This window comes from Adiantum capillus-veneris, chromosome 26 (assembly GCF_014529385.1).
Source record: "Adiantum capillus-veneris isolate H3 chromosome 26, ASM1452938v2, whole genome shotgun sequence".
Classification (NCBI taxonomy): Eukaryota; Viridiplantae; Streptophyta; class Polypodiopsida; order Polypodiales; family Pteridaceae; genus Adiantum; species Adiantum capillus-veneris.
Window position 1 is genome coordinate 111,927,380 of NC_140956.1, and position 24,853 is coordinate 111,952,232.

Here is a 24,853-nt window from a genome sequence, read left to right on the forward strand (position 1 = left end):
TTTAGCTTTTCATGTAAATTGTTTATTTAGAAACCTTTTTCATATCTTGAATCCATAATTAAGAAGTTTCATGAAATTTTGATGTCATATACAAAAGTTTTGTTTCTGCTATGAGCCATTTTTGTGGCTTCAACCAGTTTTATGGCTCATTCCAAGTCTAATGTTAAGATAAGATTTTTTCTCAAGCAATGGAGCTATGGTGTAGGCTAGTCCTAGCCATTACTTTTCAATCACAACAAAAATCTTCCTTGCCTTGTTCAATAAGAACATTAAACTTCATTCCTAATGCTAATCTCCTCAATAGCTCTATGTTATGCTTACATCTTTTGTATTTGTTTCCAACTTGCAAGTGGAGCTTCATAGTGGTGTCATTGTCCATCTTTGTACAGATTCAATTTGCTTTGTATGCAGCTTAGAATAAGAATGTACATAATCTAATCTTTTTTTTTCCTTCTTTTAGCTTGGTACTACTTTCCTTTTCATGGCTTCTGTAAGTCACTAACTTGATATCTTGTAGCATCGTCATCCATCACTATGCGTACAATGCGCTAAAGTGAGCATCTCAAAAACTTTCATTGCCGCGACTCTTCGCATTATCTTTTATATGTACATTGCACTCTTCATTACATTGAGCATTTCCTTGCAATCTCTAAAATTGTCAAGCTCAAATTCATTTAAGTTGTGACATATACTAGAGATTTATTATAAAATAAATACTCCGACCGAGGAATTGTGAGATATGGGGATAAGGGGGAGAGAGAGAGAGAGAGAGAGAGAGATGTGCACATAGCACAACCAACCACCAGAATTAAACAAATCAAGACCACTTCAGGATGGGAGGGATAAACTGTGCACGTTGCATCTACATATATAGGAAAGTAGGACACATCACAGGGAGGAATTTGACAGTGCAAGAATATAAGCAACAATATGGTAAATACAACTATCCACTAACCATGATTATCATATACTAAGCCCCTAAAGGAGGAGAGAGATTGAGCTCTTGCAAACGCAAACACAAACCAGGTGTGCCTAGATGACTTCTTATCCACATTGGCATGAGGTAGGACCATTGCTTTGGTACTACATTACTTCATCGACATGCTCTGCCTATAGAGGGTGATAGCTCCCTACATGCCAACTCACTCACTATCAGTTTTACATTGACGCAGTATATAGCCACTACTATATATTATATTTCCTAACGTGTTGTACACCTATTTTCATTTTACCTCCATTCTCTATGTGTGCTCTCTATGTATTGAGAGGTTGATATCCCAAAAAGGGAAAAAGATTTTGCTCTCTCTTCCTTCTTTCTCATTTTCAACACTAGAAAGACACAACACACATGTGCACAACTAAATACAATAAAACAAGATGAAGGCAAAATAGCCTCATTTTGAACAAGATTCTTGCACATTTTAACCGAGGAGCACTTATTGTGGAAGCCTTAGGAGAATTCTGCTCATAGCCTCCCAAGATTTTTTATTTTTTTTTCCCAAACTCACAAATTGTGAGTGAAAATTGAATTAAAAACCAAAAAAGACACATAGGAAGCCATGCTCCATCCGAGGCATGACATCTACCAACATACCACTATATTTCTATTATATCGGCTAATAAAGGGCACCACCCTGAGACCATAAGTGCCAAAGACTTCAACTGACTTGGTGTTGCCACCAAAAAGTTAGCTCTCCCACAACACCCCCCTTGACCGCAAGCCAGAGCATAGGAGACATAACACCAAGAGAAAAGAGGACAAATTGCCAATATCATTCATTTCATTTTTCTTTTTCTTTCGTTTGAGTAGACTTGCAATGTTGGTTATCGAGCCCGAAACCTAATCCAACTAGCCTCTCAAGATCTTAACACCACCATATGGTAGGGACTACTAGAAGAATCAAGCCATTTATGGCCAGTGACTTTACAAACTTCACGAACCATTACTAACCTATCAAGATGACATGTAAGTAACCTAACAAACTAGCGTTTCTCCTCAACCATCAACTCTTCAAGCATATAAACGGAGGCCATATGTGAGCAATAGAGCAAACACCACAGAATGCGGTACTCCTTGAGGATATCCGGAGGTGGGATCAATCTCATAGTGATTAAGGGTATAAGTGTAGCCTTAGCTTGAGGCCTTGAAGGGGAGTTTAGGATGTGCTCCAGGCTACATTCTGTTTCTTCTATGCTATTATGAGGCTGATAAAAGACTAGGGAATCCACGTATCTACGATTAATCCTAAAATCTCATTTGCCACTGAAAACATAGGTCATTAGAGAGAGGTAGGAGAGATTGCATTGAAGTGGTGACACCCACCATCTACTTCAATCACAGCAAACAATTTTTGAGCCATTGTTCTCAGTCCAAGTTTTGATAAAGCAAAGTGGGGCACAATGATGGAATCACTTTCATGATGCTTCTTCTCTTTGAGGGACTGTTATAATCACAATCGGTGCAACCGGTGCGCACACACCTTATCATTGGAAACTTGTTACACATCTTGCATCAGCTAGAGCTCTTTGTATATCATGCTGATGCAAAAAGACAATGGAACAGGTCGTTTGGCAGTGTGCTCTTGGTGCTGTTGTATCGCACACAGCATACCTTGAAGCGCACACGCAGTAGTAAAATTTCATCTCAAAATAGCTTCAAGTGAAGGAATCCAATAACTACCTTTGCTTCTTCCTTCAAGAATTCAAACAAAGAAGCTAAAAGTTGGTTCCAAAAGCTCAAACTTACTTTCCTGAGTTACACACGATTGGCGCTGGGTTTTGCATAATCCACTACCACGATTTGTCACATCGAGAGTTTTGCTATGGAGACTGTTATGTTAAATTTAAATGCTCTACCCAATTTTAATGGAATGACAAAAGCAGTACTCTCTTAGGGCCTAACTCATGGTGACATTGCTTAACCATGACTACAAGAATGAACCTTATTACGTTTTGTATGCTTTACCCATTGATTAGCCTTATTGCATTTCATCGGGCTTGCTCGTTCTAGACCATACAAGGTATTTCCTATTAACCTGTCAATGAACTACCACTTGATGGTATTACTTATGGTCTTGTGTGGCAACTGTGCGTAGTCCTTTCTGAATGAATTGTTAAAAGACTCCCTACATCAGCTCAGCCCTCATCTGAAGATTTCAGTAGCCAAGCAGCCTCATCAATCTTTCTCACTGCCTATGCAGCTGTTGCAATAGCTCATTTACTGCCTTCCTCCCTGGCATACTAGGCATAGCTCCTTTCATTTGGATGCACAATGATGCAGCAGCACCTGCAAAAAAATAACATTAGCTTCAAAGAAATTGGAAGTATATTGAATGCAGGCTTATGGTTGGGGTTTGTGACTAAATGTGAGCAAATTTGTTTTCATGGAATTGAACATGTGGCAAGATTAAAATACATATATATACATACATGTACATATGTATACATATACATATACATATATTTATATATGTACAAATGTATACCTCCAAGTATGACCTCTATACATTTCCTACTCTATATGAATTTAAAAGATGTCAGACCATCCCAAGAGATCTTAAAGATCTATCTGACGAGTCTTGAACTCAAGACTTCATACTCCAGAGTCAAGAGGGAACTAGGATAACCAATCTACCGCACTAGTGATGTCAGACCATCCCAAGAGATCTTAAAGATCTATCTGACGAGTCTTGAACTCAAGACTTCATACTCCAGAGTCAAGAGGGAACTAGGATAACCAATCTACCGCACTAGTGTCATATAGAATCAACTAGGGTGGCAGAGAATAATACCTGGTAATCTGACCCTGTGATACTGTGAGGAACGTAGTGGTCCCAGCCCACCGCCTAAAGAACACTCAAGCGTGCATGTATCTGTGTGTGAGTGAGATGCTGAAGAGTCTGCATTACATTCGTGGAGAGAAAACTCTCAAAAAGAAAAAGACAAGGGGGGAGGGGATCAAAATGAGAGAGAGAGAGAGAGAGAGAGAGAGAGAGAGTTAGAGATGAAATAAAATGAAATGTTATATTAAACGTCTTTAAAGGCCAAAATGACCTATGAGACCAAACTGATACAATCCTGGTGGATCTAATACAATGTCTGGGTACAAAATAAAAGCTAAAATGAACACCGATGTCCAAGGATGTCCGGCATCGGGGAGTGTCCGAGGATGTACTACACCGGTCGCTGAAGAGTATCGTCAATGTCCACACTCAAAAATAGTCATACTGGACATCTCCCACGCCATGCTAGAATAGTCCTGATCCTCTGATGGAGCCTGCATCGATGTCATGGTGGCCCTCGTAGACATGGGCATCTAGGTCTCTTAAGCTCAATGGCTCTGTCAATCAATATACCTCTAGTATAGGTGGACTTTGAACTCTGTGTGAAGCTTGCTCCATAGTTATCGGGGAACGCGTTCTTGGAGGCATGGAACGCTGGAACAGCGTTCCGGACGTTCAAGGTGACGTGGAACGGCCCAGAATGGATGGGCATTCTGGAACGGGCAGAAATGGCTCCTCCAACGAGCAGAAAGGCAATCTTTTTGAAGTTCAAAGTCTGAAACATGGGAGCCTTGGAGGGGAGCAAACCTTATAAAATGCACCCCTCTTCCTTCACTCAAGTCTCAAGCTCTCAAGCTCGACCAAAGCTCAAGCTCTCTCTCTCCATTGCTCTACGGTCTACCCTCAAGGCTCAAGCTCTCAAGCTCTCTCTCCATGAGTCCATGACTCCATTGCCCTCAAGCTCTCTCCCTTGCTCTCAAGGAGTGAAGCCTCTCTCAAGCTCTCAAGGAGTCAAGACTCTCTTGTGTATGTACTATGACCGCGGCGCCGCGCATCACCACACGACGCGATCAAGTCATAATAAGGTTGAATGGTCTTTAAATCGTGTTTTTTGTGAGTATTAGAGTCAAAGGACTCTAGCACTACTTGTATTCAAACAAATAACTCTAAAAATTGCACTATTTGGGTGTTTTTTATGCCTCCCGTTCCACGCCGTTCCCATTCCCTTGTTCCGCGGGGAGGCCTATCGCCGTTCCCATTCCGCGTTCCAGGTAACTATGGCTTGCTCATCTGACTACTGAGTCTCTGCTCTAAAGAAGTAAGTGATTTTCCTCTGTGGATGTCTCCCACTGTCTAATCTCCTCAAGAGACTCTCCCTATGTCTACGCAGCTCTAGCAAAACAATCGAGGCATCTCTGATCTTGATATCTCATGACTCCAATCAGTGGTCCAAAACCCTCTCTAAATAGACATTGAAAGCAGCCTCGTATCTTACAGTACATTGGACAATGAAATATGTGATGTAACTCTATCTCTAGCTCTATATGACACAATTGGCAAATCTTGGCCTTTGATTGTACTCACCCAAAAATACCAGATACTTTGTATAAAAGAGACGGATCTGGTAAGTGCCTCTATGACCGGCACGGGGACGGAGTGGCGAGCTCTGCAAGAATAATCTCATGTGGTACAAAGGCCTTGGCCCTAATCATCCGGGAATCATAGAGACCAAAGGCCTCTCCTAGGTCGGCTATGATGTCTACTGATGGTCCCCATATCTGCACCCCGTAAAGCATCGCTAAAGTAACCAATGTGTCAAATTGGCATAGAGTTGTTCGGGGTTCCTAAAATTGAATCTACGAACACATCCTCTCCATCCTTCCCAAAGCTGCATTTGCTCTCGTCAGTCTGGACTTTGTTACTGTAAGGTGCAACGGAATGAATGTTGTATTTTCTCAAGATTAGTGATCTTTATTGCTCAAGGTTCCTTTTAGTTCTTAGGGAAAGAGAGAGATTTCCGTCTTGTAGAGTGTGCTGTGGTCACGAACAAAGTGAGTGGATATTGTGCGTGCAAGTGAATGAGACTGAGAGAAGGAGAGAGAAGAGATACGACACCCGAGAGGTTGTAAAACCCTCCTCCGAAGGCCCCACTCTCGTCGGCGAAAGTGGTCTATTCTTTGATTGCACAAAGGTGTACAATGCGTATGCAATGGACTGATGCAATGGGACTATGCCGATGACGACGACGGTGATGACGACGACTTGATGGCTGAAATCTGAGATCTTTTATCTGCTGATTTTCATGGTCTTCTTGGTGACTGAAAATGACTGTTTTGGCTGCGTTTTGATGGCTGAAAATGGGGGATCATCTGCAACCGACTGGGGGGAATCTGCTACTGTGTCATAGGGCTGAAAACGCTGTAGATCTGATGTAGTTGAGGGCTAAAGACAAAAACGCTGGCTGGTTCTGCCTCTTGCCAAAAACGCTGGGCTGTTGGAGGTAAAAACGCTAATGGGCTGAATTAGCAAAACGCTACTGCTGATGAATTCTGGTGATGGATCCACATCTGCTAACGCTAGGGTGTTGAGGGTCATGGCGAGGACTGCCAGTGAGGAAAACGTCAGAGAAGGGGTTTTACTGCTGGGAACAGAAAACGCTAGAGGTCTTTGGGGGGGTACTGCTGAGAAGTTGCCTGTTGAGCGGGAAGCTCCTGCTACCTCTTCAGCCAGAAAGTGCTAACTTGGGTTTGCTTATATATTAACTCAGCAAAATTGCCCTACCTACTTTTGTTGGAAAGTCACTTAAAAATAATAAGTGAAAATAACCAAAAATAGAAAAATAGGCTAAATGCACTGCAAAATTCCCCTAAGTGATGCTAATCGATTATGATGGGAATTCTGATGATCATGCTGTGTGCAACCGGAGGATATGCATCTATGCTAAGTGACTGGGCATGCACGGTCTACGAATAGACTCACAAAATGTGGCAGATCACTGCTAATCTAGACTTGAATGAACTGACTGAACCCTGCTGCGGTGTAGCTTGTCCACGGACACATAGGGTTGGGATGTGTCACGTGACATCCCCTCCTTTTCAACGTGAGGTATTGGTACCGAACTGTATGGCGTCGAGGGAGATCGCCAATAGCATCCGGAATCCTGGAAGGGACTCTTCGCCGGCCCACTCTGATGTGTGGGTCGTGCGGTACTTGAACTGCATAAAGGTCTGCAACGCTTGCTTCTTTGGGCCGCGCCGAAAGCGACTCAAAGTCTTCAGAATCTCCTTTCTTGCTTCAACATCGTCTAGAGTCCTGCGTCTTTCGTCTTCAAGAATCTCCATGGCTGAAAATTCCTGAAACCAACTCCAACACAAAACCATGAACATACCTATTCCATGTAAAGTGAAGGAAATACCCATACATGAACATACCCATTTCCTTCACTTTACATGGAATACCTATTCATTCGTAAATACCCATTCATGAAACCAACTCCAACACAAAACCATGAACATACCCATTCATGAAATGGGTATGTTCATACCGACGAAAATCTGTATGCACGCTTCATACATTCTGTTCTGTGCTACTCAAAACAAGATGGCTCCTCCATCGCACACAGGCAGCTATCTTGCTATTGTAGTGCATGCATGCACAACCAGTGGAAGAATTGCAGCAACAAAACACACATGTCTAGCTCGAGTTTCCACAGAATCACTCAAAGTGATGGTGGAAATAGTGATGACGAATCTGAGGAGCCTATCTATGAAGTCTTCTCTAAAGACTGTGTATGCAATGTCGATGAACATAGAGACGGAGTGACAACCCGTTCATCAAACACATGCAAACAATGCGGTCGAATCTTTTCTGTTTGATCGAAACCAATCAACTGTGGCAAATCATAATGGAAATGCCCATGCTTGGTGCTCATACAATCATGTGCTCTTTCGGAAACTGTGTTATGCCAAGTAAGAGATATGGAATGTGCCTTCCTAACATACAAACTTTTCAACTTTTCATAAACAATCCGCATACATCCGTGCTCATCCATGAGAGAAACGTGCTCAACATACAATATGTCATGCCTAATAAAAGGGATCACATATCGATGCTCACTAAAATACAGGAAACCTTCACGAATGAAACACTCGAACAACGCGTGTGTATCAATCATGCGAACACATAATACTTCCTGTGATTGTTCTTTAGACCAAGGCTCGAGAGCCAAGATCGGTGCTTCGAGGTCTATCGAATCTTCTTGTGGGGGATCTGTGCACCTCGACTTGAAAGCCAAGATCGATTCTTGGTGATTGATCGAATCTACAACAAGGTTAGCTTCGCTAGGAACAGCATCAACTAACACATCATCAATCACATCATCTTCATGCAAGTCATCATGCTTGTCTTTGTCATCCAAATCATCATGCAAATCATTATCATTCAAATCATCCTGCTTCTTATAATCATGCAAATCCTGTGCGTCATGCTGTGCAGAAAAAGAGACTAAGAGAGTCTCCTTATCTCGAATCCTTTCAACCTTGTCCTGCATAGTAGCAATGAGAGATGGAGAAGGAGAAGTATCCACTCCATGAAAGACAGTAGGAGAATCACTGTCGGCATTGAGAGTTATAGTGTTAGCCGAAAAATTTATGAAAGCATCAGTTTCACGAAACCACTTAATACCTAAAATCATATCACATCCTGAGAGAGGAGAAACAACAAATCTTCTAGTGAAGGCAATCTGTTGAATTGCAAACAACACATCAAGGCACTCCTCTGTGATGAGAGCGTCCATACCAGGACGAAAGCCAGAGACCTCGATAGGAGATCTCGGACTAACTTCGAGGCGGGCTCTCTCAACAAGGCAAGAACTGATCACATCATGCATACTACCTAGGTCAAACAATATGACAAAACGGTGCCCCGACGTACGACCATAACACTTAATGAGCGAATCATCAATGGGAGGGTCCTGAGAAACTTTGGGCACAATCGTGTTATTATTCATTGCATTGACAGATGTAGTGGGTGTTGTAGGTTCTTTAGATTCATTCGATTCAAGCTTAGGACATGTTCGTTTTATGTGACCCTTAATGTGACAATGAAAACAACGACCTTCCTTAGAATAAGTGCTTTGTTCTTCCGAAGTGATGTATCCTCCTACAATTCCTTGTGCTACCTTTTCATCTGGAGTAAGCTTAGGTTTAGCAGTTGTGTTAGCCTTACCCTTAGATTCATTGGAAGAATTCTTTGATGAGAGACTGTTGGAAGATTGGTTAGAAGAGTGATCATTCTTACCATTCTTACCGTTCTTACCGTTCTGAGGGTTCTGAGAAGTCTGTGAGGTACTTGTGGAAGTCTTGTTCTCCTTAGGCTTTCCCTTGTTGTGCTTCATCTCCTGTGCGAGAGCAATCGCTACCGCCTTGTTGAGATCGATTGGATCGAATACCTCGACATCGTACTTAATATACTCGTCCAATCCAAAGAGAAAAGCCTCTTTTCGCTCTTCATCCGACATGCGTAGTTGGGTACCTAGCTGCAAAACACGATTAGAAAAAGACATGACCGGCATACCATTTTGCTTGAGAGCGCGCCAATCGTCCTTCAATCGTGCAAGGTACTGAGGTGGCATAAACTGCGCCTTGAGCTTGTCTTGGAAATCAGCCTAACTAAAGGAGAGGGACGTGAAATCGTCGGCTGCCTCTAGGTGCGCGGCTAGCTGTGCCTCTTGCCATGCGTGGTACCAATTGATGGCATCACCGGCAAGGTACATAGCTGCCGTCAAAACTTTGCTATTTCTTGTCTTCTTAGTTGTCGCAAAATAAGCATTAAATTGATGCAGCCAAGAATGAATAACTGTAGCATCCATCTTACCGTCATACTTATTGAAAATCAACTTTTTTGTGACTGGATGGTTGGAATCCGCGTCGTGGCTTGCGCCACTTGACGAACTCCCACGATCTTTGGGTGGTTCGGTCTTCGAGGCTAGGACTTTGGCAATAAATTCTTGATTGCGAAGCTCCCTTTGAGCTTCACGCTCAGTGTCCCTTTCAGCTTTACGTTCTTTTCGTTCAGCGCGCTCGCGTTCGAGAGCAAGCCGATTTTCTTCTTGTTGTGCGGCCAATCTTGCGTTTCTTTCGTCGCGCTCGCGTTCTAAACCAAGGCGCTTGTCTTCCTATCTATCCATCATGGCCATCATCTGCTTCATCATTGTCTCCATAGCGTCTGGCGTAGATGGCGAAGGGGGAGGGTTGGAAAAATCTACTGGTGGGGAAAATCCTTCATCGCCTCTCTCATACTCATCACCTGAATGCGAAGTATCCATGCCGCTTCGGGTGACGACCATGCACTATGATCTTGGGGTCTTAAGCTCGCCAGGAACTTGGGTTCTTGAGGGTCTTGAGATTCTTGAGGTCCTTGATCCGTGAGAATCTAGGGTTCTTGAGGTTCTTGAGTCTTGAGGGTCTTGGGTTCTTGGGGTTCTGGAGGTTTTCTTTCGCTTGCAAATCGCGTTGAGAAGGATCTTCTCTTCACCCGAGTTCTACCCTTTTCTGTGGGCGCACCCCTTGGCGGCCTTGCGCTCACACCAAGGTTGCTTTTTCCCACCTCACGTCGATTGGCCGGCCGCTAAGTGCACGGTCCGCTCTCAATGAGTGAAAAGAGACACAAGGGGAGGCTGGACAAGCCCTTCTTTCTTGGGATTCCTGTCACTCTTCAACAAAACACGATTAGGAATCGCCACGCCCAAGTAAACTTGGGTTCGTACGATCGAAACAAGCAAAAAAATTCTTGTGGTTCTTGTGGTTCTTGTGGTTCTTTCCTTGAGTAATACAGAACACTTCCAAAGCTCTGATACCAATGTAAGGTGCAGCGGAATGAATGTCGTATTTTCTCAAGATTAGTGATCTTTATTGCTCAAGGTTCCTTTTAGTTCTTAGGGAAAGAGAGAGCTTTCCGTCTTGTAGAGTGCTGTGGTCACGAACAAAGTGAGTGGATATTGTGCGTGCAAGTGAATGAGACTGAGAGAAGGAGAGAGAAGAGATGCGACACCCGAGAGGTTGTAAAACCCTCCTCCGAAGGCCCCACTCTCGTCGGCGAGAGTGGTCTATTCTTTGATTGCACAAAGGTGTACAATGCGTATGCAATGGACTGATGCAATGGGACTATGCCGATGACGACGACGGTGATGACGACGACGACTTGATGGCTGAAATCTGAGATCTTTTATCTGCTGATTTTCATGGTCTTCTTGGTGGCTGAAAATGACTGTTTTGGCTGCGTTTTGATGGCTGAAAATGGGGGATCATCTGCAACCGACTGGGGGGAAACTGCTACTGTGTCATAGGGCTGAAAACGCTGTAGATCTGATGTAGTTGAGCGCTGAAGACAAAAACGCTGGCTGGTTCTGCCTATTGCCAAAAACGCTGGGCTGTTGGAGGTAAAAACGCTAATGGGTTGAATTAGCAAAACGCTACTGCTGATGAATTATGGCGATGGATCCACAATCTGCTAACGCTAGGGTGTTGAGGGTGATGGCAAGGACTGCCAGTGAGGAAAACGCGAGAGAAGGGGTTTTACTGCTGGGAACAGAAAACGCTAGAGGTCTTTGGGGGGGTACTGCTGAGAAGTTGCCTGTTAAGCGGGAAGCTCCTGCTGCCTCTTCTGCCAGAAAGTGCTAACTTGGGTTTGCTTATATATTAACTTAGCAAAATTGCCCTACCTACTTTTGTTGGAAAGTCACTTAAAAATAATAAGTGAAAATAACCAAAAATAGGAAAATAGGCTAAATGCACTGGAAAATTCCCCTAAGTGATGCTAATGGATTCTGATGGGAATTCCGATGATCATGCTGTGTGCAATCGAAGGATATGCATCTATGCTAAGTGACTGGGCATGCACAGTCTATGAATAGACTCACAAAAGTGCCAGATCACTGCTAATCTAGACTTGACTGAACTGACTGAACCCTGCTGTGGTGTAGCTTGTCCACGGACACATAGGGTTGGGATGTGTCACGTGACAGTTACTCTCCTCAAGAACATTGGACCACTGAAGACCACTCCTAGGTAAGTGTATGCGTCTATATCCCCAACCGTTTGTTGACCATATGTGAAGGTCGGTGCAAATCGCCCAACCCACTGTGTTGTGGTGTTGAACACCATAACTTTGGTCTTCCCAAGGCTCACCCACAAGCCGCTATCACTAGCGAATGTGTGCAATGCATCGAAGTGCTGTTGCATCCCCTCGTGCGAATCTGAGATCAACACAATATCATTTGCATACAGTAGTAATGAAATCCATGTCCCTGCTACCTATGCTCCTCGGTCAGCTCCCCTCTCAATGTAATCTGAAACTCCATCTACATACAAACCAAACAATGTAGGGGAGAGTGGGCATTCCTATTTCACTCCAACAATGGAGTGAATATGCTCAAATAACCACTCGGGAGTACGAACCTGCCCCACAACTGTCTTGTATAAAGCCATGACTCTCCAGATCAGCTCCATGGGTACTCTCATCTCCTGTAGTCTTTGCATCACTCAAGCTCTAGAAATTGTATCAAATGCTTTGCAAAAATCCACAAAGGTACAGTAAATCCTCCTACCATGGTTGAAGAGATTCATGAAAAGCAGCTCTTACCAATGATACATGCTCATAGTAGCAATAAACGTTTCCTGTGTTTCGTCATTTCGTTGTTTCAATGTATTTTGTTTTGAAGATGCCAAGACGATACAAATTGGCAACGTGGACCTGTAGGATACATAATACCTAAAGTAGAGCACTCTCGGTAGTAACCACACAGATATTCGCATTCAAGGGCATTGTATTATAGATAATGTTCGATTGTGCAATAAAAGAAGTGGTAACATGCCACGGGCCTTCTTAGCCTTATATCTGTATACATGTGTATGTTAGAAAGAGAGAGAACCTACATGCGAACGGAGAAGGCACACTCGCTTTTTGCTAGAAACATGGCCAATTATAACATTCTAAAACTAGATCTAAGATTTTTACAAAACCTTGAATAGGTGTTTCGTCACTTTGTTTCTTGTCTATGTAGAAACGTTTCAAGTATTTTCTTTTTCGTTTCGTTTCAAGGGGAAGAAAGAGGTTTTCATGTTACTATGTGAAACCGGCATGTACTTTCAAAAAGGGCGGAAGACTATAGACTTAAACTTTATTTGCTTTCACCCATTTAATTTGTCGCCCACTTTACCTGTACTTTCAAGACACAACAAAGGGGGAAGGGATACAGGCTGCTAGATTGCACCTGTATGAGAAGACCGACACCAGATTGGCCCCTAAATAGGCGCCCCTTTCGGTATTTCTTTATTCTTTAAAAGAGGGAATAAACGTTGTGGTTCCCTACAAGCTACCCCGCACAACCTTGGCTGAATTTCAACTGTTCTGGCCCGATTTCGGCAACATAACTGTACTAGGACCCTTCACAGTCAGTATTCCAACGCATTGGATGACTTTCCCGACGCATACGGACACTTTGCAAAACCTGGCGAGAATCTGCAGCACGCTGAATTCTCTGTTTTCTGCCCCGAAAATCCACCAGATCACCTGTACAGCGGTCCCCTCGCATCCCCGAACCTCCTGGGGGTATTAGGGTTCGTTTAGGGCCAAAACCCTAAACCTGCAAAAATACACAGCAGGCTGTAATTCACTGTTTCAGGCTCCGTTTTGCATGCCGGTTGCATCCGTAGCAAGTCCTCGAGCTCCCGCACCTGTAGGGCTACTTGCCCTTTGAATCGGACGAGATTTCGCACGTGAAACCTCTCTGAATCACCTGTACCTGCAGGGGATTAGCCGCTAGCTAATCCAGTACCTGTGCAAGAGGCTCTTGCCTCGGCAATCGCGCATGAACCCACACAACTGTACATTGGTCAATTGAAAAGCCCACTAGAGGGGCATAACATACTGCCATAGGGAAGAGAGAGAGGGCAATGCGTAGCGTGCAGGGCATCACTCCTGGCACCGCACTGTACATAAGAGGGAAAGGAAGCACTCCATAGCTCTCAACCTATGACAGACTGAAAATGAGCCTCCCTTCTCCTAAAATCAGCGCCACTTCTTCCTGCATGAGGAAAGTGCACAGAAATGTGCCACTTGGCACATTTACAGAATATTTCCCGTTTCGGGGTTACCGCCTAAAAATCTCCCGACCGGTTGCCCAATTGACTTCACGGCAGAGTAATAAAATGTTCCCCTTGTCATTCCGGAGGTAATGACGCGAACACATTTTCAGGTCCCAAAATAGCAGTTCCCTAAATTTTAGGAGATGCTGCCATTGTATCTTTCTAGGTCATCTGACCCTCTTTGTACACTGCAGCCACACCAAGAACTGAAATGTAGCCTCTGTAGCAAAGGATTCCACTTTGGCTAGTCAATGACCCCACTTTGGCTAACCATAGTCCTTGTCCAACCTTAGTGCTCTCTTGCCCTCGGGATTGGACTCCCTCTGAACAATTCCACCATAGCTATGCAATGCAGGGCAGTTAGATTTCCGGAGGGGTGTTTCCAAAAAGTGAAAATGAATAAATAATAAGAAAGAAATCAACAAAAAGGATAGATAGGAGTCACACGTTGGTGACATACCCCCCTCTTGAAATCTCAAACGTCCTCGTTTGCATCTATGTCGTACATGCTCACAGTCAACACTGGTGTATTCAACACCTGTCGACACATGTACGACACATACATGCTCATTGTCAAACCTGGTGTATTCAACACCTCGTCGACACATGTATTGCATGGGTGTGAACCCTGTCCCAATGACATAGTGGTAGCTTCGCACTCTGCCATTGCTTTGAGTTATTAACTTTCCAATGACAAAATGGTAGCTACGCATTTTGCCACTGTCTTTTAGTACACGTTGGATCCAGTAACACTTTCGAGCATACTCAAACCGACAATTTAAGAATGCAGTTACACATGTATCCTTTAATAGAAGCAATTACTGTATCCTTGACAAACTGACAAGAATACTCACTTCTATAGCACTAACCACACTTTTGGACTTTCCATAAGAGCAATTGCCAAACTGACAATCTGTACAGCTCTAACATTCATGTAACGTGTACTTGATTTGAGCTCACTTTAAATACCATGTACATCATTTCTTTCAGAAGCCATTGTCACACTGACAATCCATGTAGCTTTGAAACTCAAGGGATCAAGGTAGGTTGCAAATCGAAGGCTTCCAGGTAAAGTGATAACACAGTTCGTGACTCTGCAAGTTCACCTTCTTCCATCCACTTAGCATCCATTGGTGGATAGTTTTTGAACTTCACCAAGTAACGCCTAGCAACCTTGCCTTTCACTTTTCTTTGTTTATGTGCCAAAATCTGTTCCGGGACCAAGATCTCGTCAAGTTCCTCGACTTCCGGCTGATCTTCAGCCGGCATATCCTCTGGCACATCACCCACATGGGGTCTGAGAAGACTCACATGAAACGCATTGTGAATCTTCCAACTCTCAAGCAATTTCAGCCTATATGCAACATCATGATTATGTCGCATACTTGAAAAGGCCCATAGTAACGCATGCTGAGCTTTGGAAACAGTCTTTCCTTGCCCTTCATCTTCTTTAACCTTGCCTTTTCAAAGCGTAGAAGCACCCAATCACCAAGTGAAAATACCACTTCACGACGGTGACGATCAGCTGCTTTCTTTTGCTTTGCCTGACTCTTTTCTAAGGCCACTTTGACCTTCTTGTACATTTCATCCATGTCCTGAACATACTTGTCTGCTTCAAATATCTTGTCATTTGTATGCAGTATGGGAGGAACTTTCTTGCCACCTTCAAATATCTCAAAAGGTGCCTTGCCAGTTGATGAATGCATTGTATTATTGTATGCATACTCCACCAATGGCAAATACTGCTCCCACTTTCCTTTATGCTCTTACACGTAGCACTTCAGCAGATCTAGGACAGTAGAATTTGCCTCTTCTGACTGCACATCTGTTTGAGGATGAAATGACGAAGAGAATTTGAGCGTTGTGCCATATTCTCAAAAAAGCCTCTCCAGAACAAACTTGTCATGCGTGGATCACGGTCGCTAACAATCGACTGTGGCATGCCATGATACTTGAAAATATTGCTCATAAACAAGCGTGCCATCTGATCTGGCTTTATCTTCTTCCTGACAGGAATAAAATGAGCCTGCTTGCTGAATCTGCAAATGATGGTCCAAATACCATCGTTTCCTGTCTGCGTTCTCGGAAGATCGAAGATAAAATCCATAGCTATACTTTTCCATGGTTTATCTGGAATAGGTAGTGGCATATTAGGCATTCTCGCACAAAGGCATCCACATCTCTTCTCAATGTAGGCCAATAGAAGAATGTCTCAACCGCTTTAACTGTAGCATCGATACCACGATGCCCTGCATACGGTGGGACATGACTCTCTTCCATAACTTTGCGTCGCAATGGCTTTGTGACACAAAATCTACCATGCATCATCATCAACCCATCTTTGAGAAGATAGTGTTCATGACGTTGTCCATCCATTAGCTGCTCGAAGACCCTTGCAAAATCTTCATCATTTGCATACTGTTCCCTCATATCATCAACTTCATGATGATAAGGAATTGACACAGCTGAAATGTGTGGCTTCCTTGACAAGGCATCAACCACAACGTTCTTCTTGCCTTCCACATGCACAATCTGAAAATGGAACATGGACAAGATATTTGCCCATCGCATATGCTTCTCAGATAACTTTGTCTGTGTCAAGAAGTATCGCAAGGTCTGATGAATCGTTTGGACAACGAAATCTGCACCTAGCAGGTGGTGTTTCCAACTTAAGAGCGCATGAATCACGGCCTGCAGTTCTTTTTCATAGACTTGCATAGTCTTTTCTGGCCCTTGCAAGATTCTACTCTCATAGGCTACTACCCTGCCATCTTGCATTAGCACTGCACCAATGCTACTACCACAGGCGTCAAACTGGACCACAAATGACTTCCTAAGATCTGGCAACACAATGACTGGATCTGAAGTCATCTTTTCCTTTAAGAGATTAAAAGCAGAAATCTCTTTTTGTGTCCATCTAAAGGTGACTGCCTTCTTTTGAAGAGCATGTAAAGGTGAAGCAATCTCAGCGAAATTTCGGATAAACCTTCTGTAATAGGAGCATAGTCCCAAGAAGCTTCGGACATCGTGCACCGTCTTCAAATCTGGCCATGACTTGATCCCTTCAACTTTAGCAGGATCCATTATGACACCATCCTTTGAGACAATGTGTCCGAGAAAATGAATCTCTTCCAGAAAAAATTCACTTTTCTTTGCATTGATGAGCAACCTATGGCTGCGTAGCTCTTTGAACACAATGGCCAAGTGATGCCTATGCTCCTCTTCATTCTTTGAGTAGACTATCATGTCGTCAAAGAATGTACCAACAAACTGCTGGTGTGGACGGAAAATTCTGTCCATCACCCTATTGAACGTAGCAGGAGCATTTGTGAGACCAAAGGGCATCACTAAAAATTCGTAAAGGCCAAACGTCGTTCTAAAAGCAGTCTTGTGCACATCCTCTGATCTAATGCGGATCTGATGGCACCCACTCTTTAGATCTATCCTGCTAAACATAGCTGCTGCTCCTATTTTTTTTTTTCCGAGCAAAAGATCCTTCTATTAGTTAATGAAAACTGCTCGTAGGACTACAACCACCTCTGCAAGAGAGGGCTACAACAAACATGATGGGGAGACTCTCCCAATGAAAGAACAACATATATACAATGGCGCTAAATCAAGAGATATGAGGAGGGAAGAGCCACACAGGTGGTCGGTAGTGCCATCTGAGCACACCCTGGACACTAGTGTAGAAAGGCCCAGGGCGCCAGAGTCGTAGGAAAGCCTCGCGGCGCTCCCGCATGCGGTCGGAGCTGCCCTGTAGTCCCTCAAGCTGTCCTCTAAGAGTATAGATCAGCTCTAGCCAAAAGTCACGAACAATCTCTGCTGGCGGCACAGAGCGAGCCTCAAAAATGCGAAAACAGCGGGCCCGCCAAATGAACCAAACTGTCAGGCCACTGATGAGCTCCCAACACTCCTCTCTCTCACTGCACCACTCCTGTGGAGTAAGCTCTGTAGCAGGCTGGAGTGTAAGTCGCCCCCCCTTATCACTATCATCCTGCTGGTGGAAGATAGCTCAAACTGAAGTGCCGGGCCCGTGAGAGTGGACCAAGCCGATGTCCCCCAAGTGTACTGTCTAGCCGTGGAGAGAGTAGGCATCAGCCGAAGAACCCGTAGCCACACCTGCTAGGCCGAGGGACAGTCCCAAAGACAATGATGCTGACTCTCCACCAACTGGTCACAGGCTGCACATGCGGCCGAGAGACCGCTATGCACAAGCGAGCTCCCTACTGCTGTAGCTCTGTGTGCAACTAGCCACTAAAACAAAGTGACGCGCCTCGGCTGTCTGGAGTCCCACAGCCTCTGCCAAAAGGCTGCCAAGAACTCGACTGTGAGGCCCTCCTCCTGCCAATGACATGCTGCAGCGGGGCGGGCCTCTCTCTGAGATGCAAGTATATGACGTCCAAGCCTAAAAGTGTACTGAAAGAAGGGGACTCCTATGTGGTCTGCAGAAGAGAAGGGGTCCCTCCATAGCCACTCACCAGGATCCCACTGTACTCGTGCCAGTGGACAACACTCCAAAGCCCATAGCCTCCAATGTCAAGTCTCAAGAGCTGCTGGGTCAGGGTCTATGACGCAAGTCCTGCCACAGATGCCTACAACTGCACTCTGCTACCTGCGGGGCCTCTACTGCAACTCGTTGTAATCGTCCCCCACCCTGAAGCTCGAAAACAGGGCTGGGACAATCTCTGAGTATGAAATGAGAACCTCCAGTCGTGTGAAGGCTCCCATCCACCGGGGTGCTACTGGCTCGAGAGGCGTGAGCCACTCAGCTGGAACTGACTCTGAGATGTCCTGACACATGCTCTGCACCCCTCTCATGCCTTGTAGCTGGAAACCTTGCACCTCCTCTGACAAACCTGTGAACTCTAGCCAGCCACCTAGACCTGCTGTCATGGGACCCCAAGAAACATGAGGCCGACTACCAACCAAGTGGCCTCTCTGAGTGCTAACCATGGGGTTCCAGACGAGGGGCTGCCGTAGGCGCTCCTCCGTGCACGTCGGCTGTCTCTGCTCCAGGCCACGCCGTCAGAGCTCCCAAGATCGAAGCAAACTCAGAGCAAAGCGATCCTCCAGTCTCCTGCTCAAACCAACTCGGTGCATCTCTGTAAAGATCCATCTGGTCGAAGGTTGCCAAGGCCTCTTGACTGAGGCACCCTAGCACGAAGCCTCTGCAGCAAGAACTCCTTCCACGGCTCCTCACCTGGAAGAAGTCCTCTGACTATGAACTTCCCAAGAAGGGCTCTACTCTGCTGTGCTGGATCAGTGATCCCAAGCCCTCTCTGAGGAAGCGTGATGACCGACCAAGCCACCTTGGCTCGGGCTATCTGAGTGTCACGTCCTGACCAAAGGAAGTTCCTGATCAGCCTCTCTACATGGCTGATACAAGAACTCGAGAAGATCCAGCAGGAAGTGATGTACCACATAGTCGCCAACAGCACCTGGTTGGCAACTACTACTCTACCAGCCAGCGAAAGTCGTGCTGAGCTCCAATGTAACAGCTTTCTCCTCATGGACAGGAGAAGAGGAGCAATCTGCTGCTCGGGAGACAAGTCCAAACCAACCTGACAACCCAAGTACCGAACTGCAGTCCCAGGGGGAATCCACTTGAAACCCTCTCCTGGCATCCAATCTGGTACAGGACCGCTACCAACCGAGAAAGCCACTGTCTTTCTCCAGTTGATCAGTGCCCCCGATGCACAACAGAAGGTCTCGAAAGCCTACTCACATCTGTGAAGATTGGCCTCCTGGCCATCTAAGTACAAGGCTGAGTCATCGGCAAACTCAGCGTCCAGTAGCTCATCTCCCCGAATAAGGAGTGCTAAGCCCCGCAGACCAACCTGCTGTGACACCAAAAATCTTCTCATCGCCTCCGCATAGAACAGAAGAGAAAGGGGGCAAGAGGACAACCCTGTCTGACCGAGCGTGTGAGCAGGAAGCGCTCACCTCTCCCTCCTACCAAAAGCACCTCACTGTGAGCCTGTCTGTACAAAGATGACACCCCTCCGATCCAAGCATCTGAGAAGCCCATCCTGCGTAGAGTGCCCTCTAGAAAGTCCCAGTCAACTCTGTCGTATGCCTTCTCAAAATTAAGAAGAAGAATCACAAGGTCCTCACCACGGAGCCGTGCCAGGGCAGAAGCCTCCCAGAAAGTAAAGATGTTGTCAAGGATACTGCGTTCCTTGACAAAACCTGTCTGAGTCCCATGTATAAGGCTCTCTACAAGTGGCTGAATCCTCAAACTCAGAGCCTTGGCAAGAATTTTGTAGGCTGAGTTGAGGATGGTGATGGGGCACCACTGTCGAATCTCATCCAAGGAGCCACCCTCCTTTGGAAATGAGGTAGATCAGGCCCTCACTCATGCTGTCAGGCATCACTCTTGTGTGTAAAATGTACTGAAAAGCACTACCAAGATCTGGGCCAAGCAGGTCCCAATACTCCAAGAAAAAGCTGGGAGTCAACCCATCCTCACCTGGACAGCTACCACGAGGGAGGGCCCTAAGAGCCGTGTGCAGCTCCTCAAGCTGAAGTGGCATCTGTTGCTAATTGGACTATTCTTTTTCTTTTAATGATTAATTTCTTTTTCTAGGATATTTTATTGTGTACACTAAGAACTGTTAAAAGATTGTAGCTATAAGAAGTACCATCAAGAACGGATAACTCTGATGTGTCACTTGATGGGTGACGGTAAACATCGCGAAGGAGTTTCCGTAAGTTCGGTGGAAAGGGCCGGGTTACGAGTGCCCCTGATGCGTCACATGATGGGTGACGGGTGCATCAGTAAGGAGGCATTCCGTAGGCTAAGGAGGAAATCCGAACCGGGTAAGAAAATACGCGTAAGAACGCAAGCACAAGAATAAAGATGGGTTCAATGAAGCTTTTTACGAAAAAGCAGGAACATTCGCGGGAGGGCAGATGTTTTCCCGCGAGGAGTCTGTGTCTGCATTGCATCTGTGCCGTGTTCTGCACCCGGGGACGCCTGGAATGTGTTTGTGTAGCATTGTTTTCACTAACTGAGTGAGTTTCTAAAGTTTGAACAGGTTCACACTTTATTTTATAAAGTGGCTGGTCACTTAAATAAGTGACCAGCCCTCTTATAATAAAATAAAGCAAGGCTCTTCTAAAAAAGCCTACGTTAAAAGCTCAGCGCTAATAAGCTACGCAAGGCTGTACGGACAGCAACGTTCTCTCTCTCTCCTCTCTCTAGGGCGCCGGTTCTTGCTTTTTGGGGTCGCTATTCTCGCCGGGTGCCAAGGCCTATAAAAGAGGCAGGTAGCATTCAGTTTTAAGAAGGGGATCGCAACAACCCAGAAGTACAAGCGTTGGAGAATCTGGTAGCAAGTACCGGCGACGGATTTCGCGACAGTTTGTGTGCCAACAGAGTGCAAAAGTCGCTTTTCCGAGCAAGGAGAGACAGGTATAAGGTGTTGGTACGCATTGAGAATTATTGCTTTGTGTGGTTTGTTTTGCAGGAATCTCCCGTCTTACGAGTAAGCCCCTCACGGGAAGTACGGCTTCACGCCTAAGTCTCTTACGGGAAAGTACGGCTTCACGCCTAAGTCCCTTACAAGAAAGTACGGCTTCGCGCCTAAATCCCTTACGGGAAAGGACGGCCTTGTGCCCAAGCCCTTTACGGGAAAGAACGACCTTCGGGTCTAAGATTACAGAACGGAGGGGTTTCCTCGGGTTCTCGTGCTTGTATAAGAATTCTCCCTAAATAAAGAATACTCTTGATGGGGGGGACCAGCCCATCTTCTGGTCCCCAATACTGTGTCGATCTTCTCCCTTCTCTCACTTGTGCAAAGTATTTTATTTTTCAGATTTCTAAGTGCTCGTGTACGCTTCCGTTTTGTGACAGCATCTCTACCCTCTGGCGCATCTCCTCTGTCACAAGACATGGCATCTGTGCCCAAACTTGCTCCCTACATGCATCCTGCCGCTCTGACTGAGGCTCAGCCGACAGTAACTCACGGTAAAATTCAGTAGCAACTGCACGTATATCCTCAGGCTCACAAGCAACTGACCCATCGGGCCTCCTCAACTGAATGACCTTGGCATGCGGGTGCCGAGGTCCCACTGTCTCAAAAAAAGCACCAACCATTCTGTCACCCACCTGAGTCCACTGAGATGCCTGTCGGTGAAAGGCAAAGGCATGACGCCTCTCCTCTGTGCTAGCAAGCTTCTGTCGAGCCTGCTGTAACTGCTCCTCCAACCATGGACTGTCTGGATGCTGCTCCTGCATCCTCTGTAGTGAAGCAATGCCTCGTCTGAGACGCTGCTCCGTCTCTATCGCTGCAGCCCGGCAAGCCAGAGACTCCTAAAGAAAAAAGTGGCTAAGCTGAGCTAGGCCTGAGGCCACTCTGTCTGCAAGTGAAACCTGGCTGTCCATGCCCTCTGTCCAGAGAGCCTCTACCCTCTCTCTGAGTGCTGAGTCCAACAAGACCCTCTCTGGGATGCGAAGCATCGTGCTCCCACTCCTCTGCCCGTCTGCACTGTGAGGATCACTGGTGCATGGTCCGAGAAGGATGTCCCTGCCAGGATGCCCACTGATCCCCCCAAGTCTCTGAAGTGGTCACTAGTGTAGAAGCGAACCGAGCCCCTCTGTGGCGAAGCTGGAGCCTCCATCTGTGTCTACTGCTGTGTCGTAAGAAGATGTCGACGGGAGGATGCTGCAATCCGGCGCAGAAAGCATCACCCCAAGAATTGAAACAAAACTGAATGGGCCGAATTGCAGGTCTGTCGGGGTGGAACCCAAGCAGGCGAGCAGACGGGCCGGGGGGGGGGAGGGGGAGACAGCTGGCTGGGGCAAGTGGGTGCTCCTAATTTGTCCAGAATATCATCAATTCTAGGTATAGGGAACCTATTCTTGATGGTATTCTTGTTCAGTGCACGGTAGTCGATGCACATACGCCATGAGCCATCCTTTTTCTGCACCAACAACACTGGAGAACAGAATGGAGATGAACTGAGCTGAATCAGCCTCTTTTCTAACAACTCCTTTACTTGGCTCATTATCTCTTTCTGCTGAGCCACACTAACCCTGTACGGAGGCTTATTTGGTGGGCTACTGCCTGGCACCAAATCTTATCGCATGGTCCTCGGGTCTCTCTGGCGGTAATTGAGACAGTAATGAATCGGAAAAACAATCACTATATTGTTGTAAAAACATTCACCTTTCTTTATCTAACACGGATAAATTTGATTCATCCCAATCTGACACTTCACGTGCAAAAAACAAGTACGGAGAAAGATGCTTTATAATTACAGAAGTAATAGCAGAAGCTGATACAGTGGGAATAGACTCCCCTTTAAGCTTTACATCCAAAATGTGAATCTTTCCCCTGCTCTGTACAGTGATCTTTTTGTTGTAGGCATCCAGGATTCCCTGTACACGAAACAACCAAGGAATACCTAGCAACACATCACATCCATCCAGTGGCATGATGTAAAATTCTTCAGCATCTACATAGGACTGGATATGTAGGCGCAACTTCCCGATGATGGGTGTCACAACCTCTGTATGGCCAAGACATGCCAAACCTGCCTCTGCTGTATACCCCATCTCATTCCCAACTTTGAAGCCAATTCTAAGGAAATGAAGTTGACTTTGACACCTGAATCAAAGAAGATAAGCACTGTTTGATCCCTGACCTTTCCCCATGCTCTGCAAAGCTCACTTGCATCTGAATTTGGCTTGTCGCCCACCATATCTGGCACTAGACCAGCCATGGGCCTCTTTCCTTTCCTGTCCTCCTTGTCTTCAGAATCAGCTGGCCTTTTCTTTTGAGGACAATTGTAAGCAATGTGGCCAGGCTACTCACAGATAAAGCATTTGTTCTCTAACCTCAGGACCTTCTTTTGCTCTTCCGACTTGCGAGGAAAACGTCTTTTCCATTTCTTTGCTGGTCCCTTTTCTAATTCAACCGTAGCTTTGCCTTTCCCTAGGTTGGTTGGCTCATGAGTCCCTTTAGGAACCTCATTGGGAACGTACTTCTTTGCTGAATTTTTCTCGGCTGATCCTTCCTTGACGCCGGTATTAAATTCACAATCTTCTCCCTTGAGCAAACCATTGCCAGTGTTTGCTACCTCGATGAGCTGCGTCAAAGTAGTGACTTTGGTCTTCGTGCAGTACTTTCTCAATCCTTTGGGTAGGCCACAACAGTATTTTTCAATCTGTTCTGTCAATGGCATAAACCTCAGGAAGTTACTGGAAGTAGAGCTTTCCAAAACTTCCGATTGTAGTCATCCAGATTCTTGCAAGTGGCAGCATTAAGCTGGTGCCATTCTGTCATGACATCTGCTTCAAAGTCATCACATAACCATGCTGCTGCAAAAATCTGCTTGAAGTAAATCCATGTGGACGGAGCTTGCCCTTGAAGCAATAAAGTTGTCCACCATTGTCCCGCATTCCCTGTCAAGAAAGTGGCTGCCTTGAGGACCTTTGAAGCCTCTGCAAAGTTTCCCCCTGCATAGGCCTTGTCAAACTGCTGGAGGAATGAGAGAGCCTTCTTCCTGTCATTAAACCCTGTAAAGGTCGTGAATGTCACACCTTTGCCACCTTCTTTGTCATGAGTTGGCCTCTTCAATGGCGTTAAGTTGTCATATGGAAGTGACTGAAACATGGGAACGTTGTTAGGGTTCATCTGTGTTCCTTGTCCGCTATTAAGTTCACCTGGAAATGCCATATTTGGCTGTTGATTTGTAATTCTAGCCATACCAAAATTTGCATGTGGCATCCCAAATTGGCCCTAAATGCTTTGAAACCTTGGTTGCATACCCATGACACTATACATGGGGTTAAGCATCATCGTTTGAGCACCCCCGAACACTGTTCCTGGCGTGTAAAACTGATTTCGAGGTGCATGACCAGCCATGCTCTGGAATATCGATCCACCTCCAAAATAGCCAGGGTGTACTGAAGGTGGT

General features: G+C 45.5%; 1 protein-coding gene across 2 annotated transcripts in view; it reads right to left on the reverse strand.

The window, feature by feature from the left end:
- Nucleotides 1-2,815: 2,815 nt before the first annotated feature.
- Nucleotides 2,816-24,853, reverse strand: part of LOC147424006 (pfkB-like carbohydrate kinase family protein) — a 99,957-nt gene continuing 77,919 nt past the window's right edge. For both annotated transcript variants that reach the window (XM_086501210.1, XM_086501209.1), the window contains one exon: nt 2,816-3,286. In XM_086501210.1, coding sequence (XP_086357336.1) covers nt 3,186-3,286 — 101 coding nt within the window. In that variant the 3' untranslated portion in view covers nt 2,816-3,185. The remainder of the gene's footprint in view (nt 3,287-24,853) is intronic.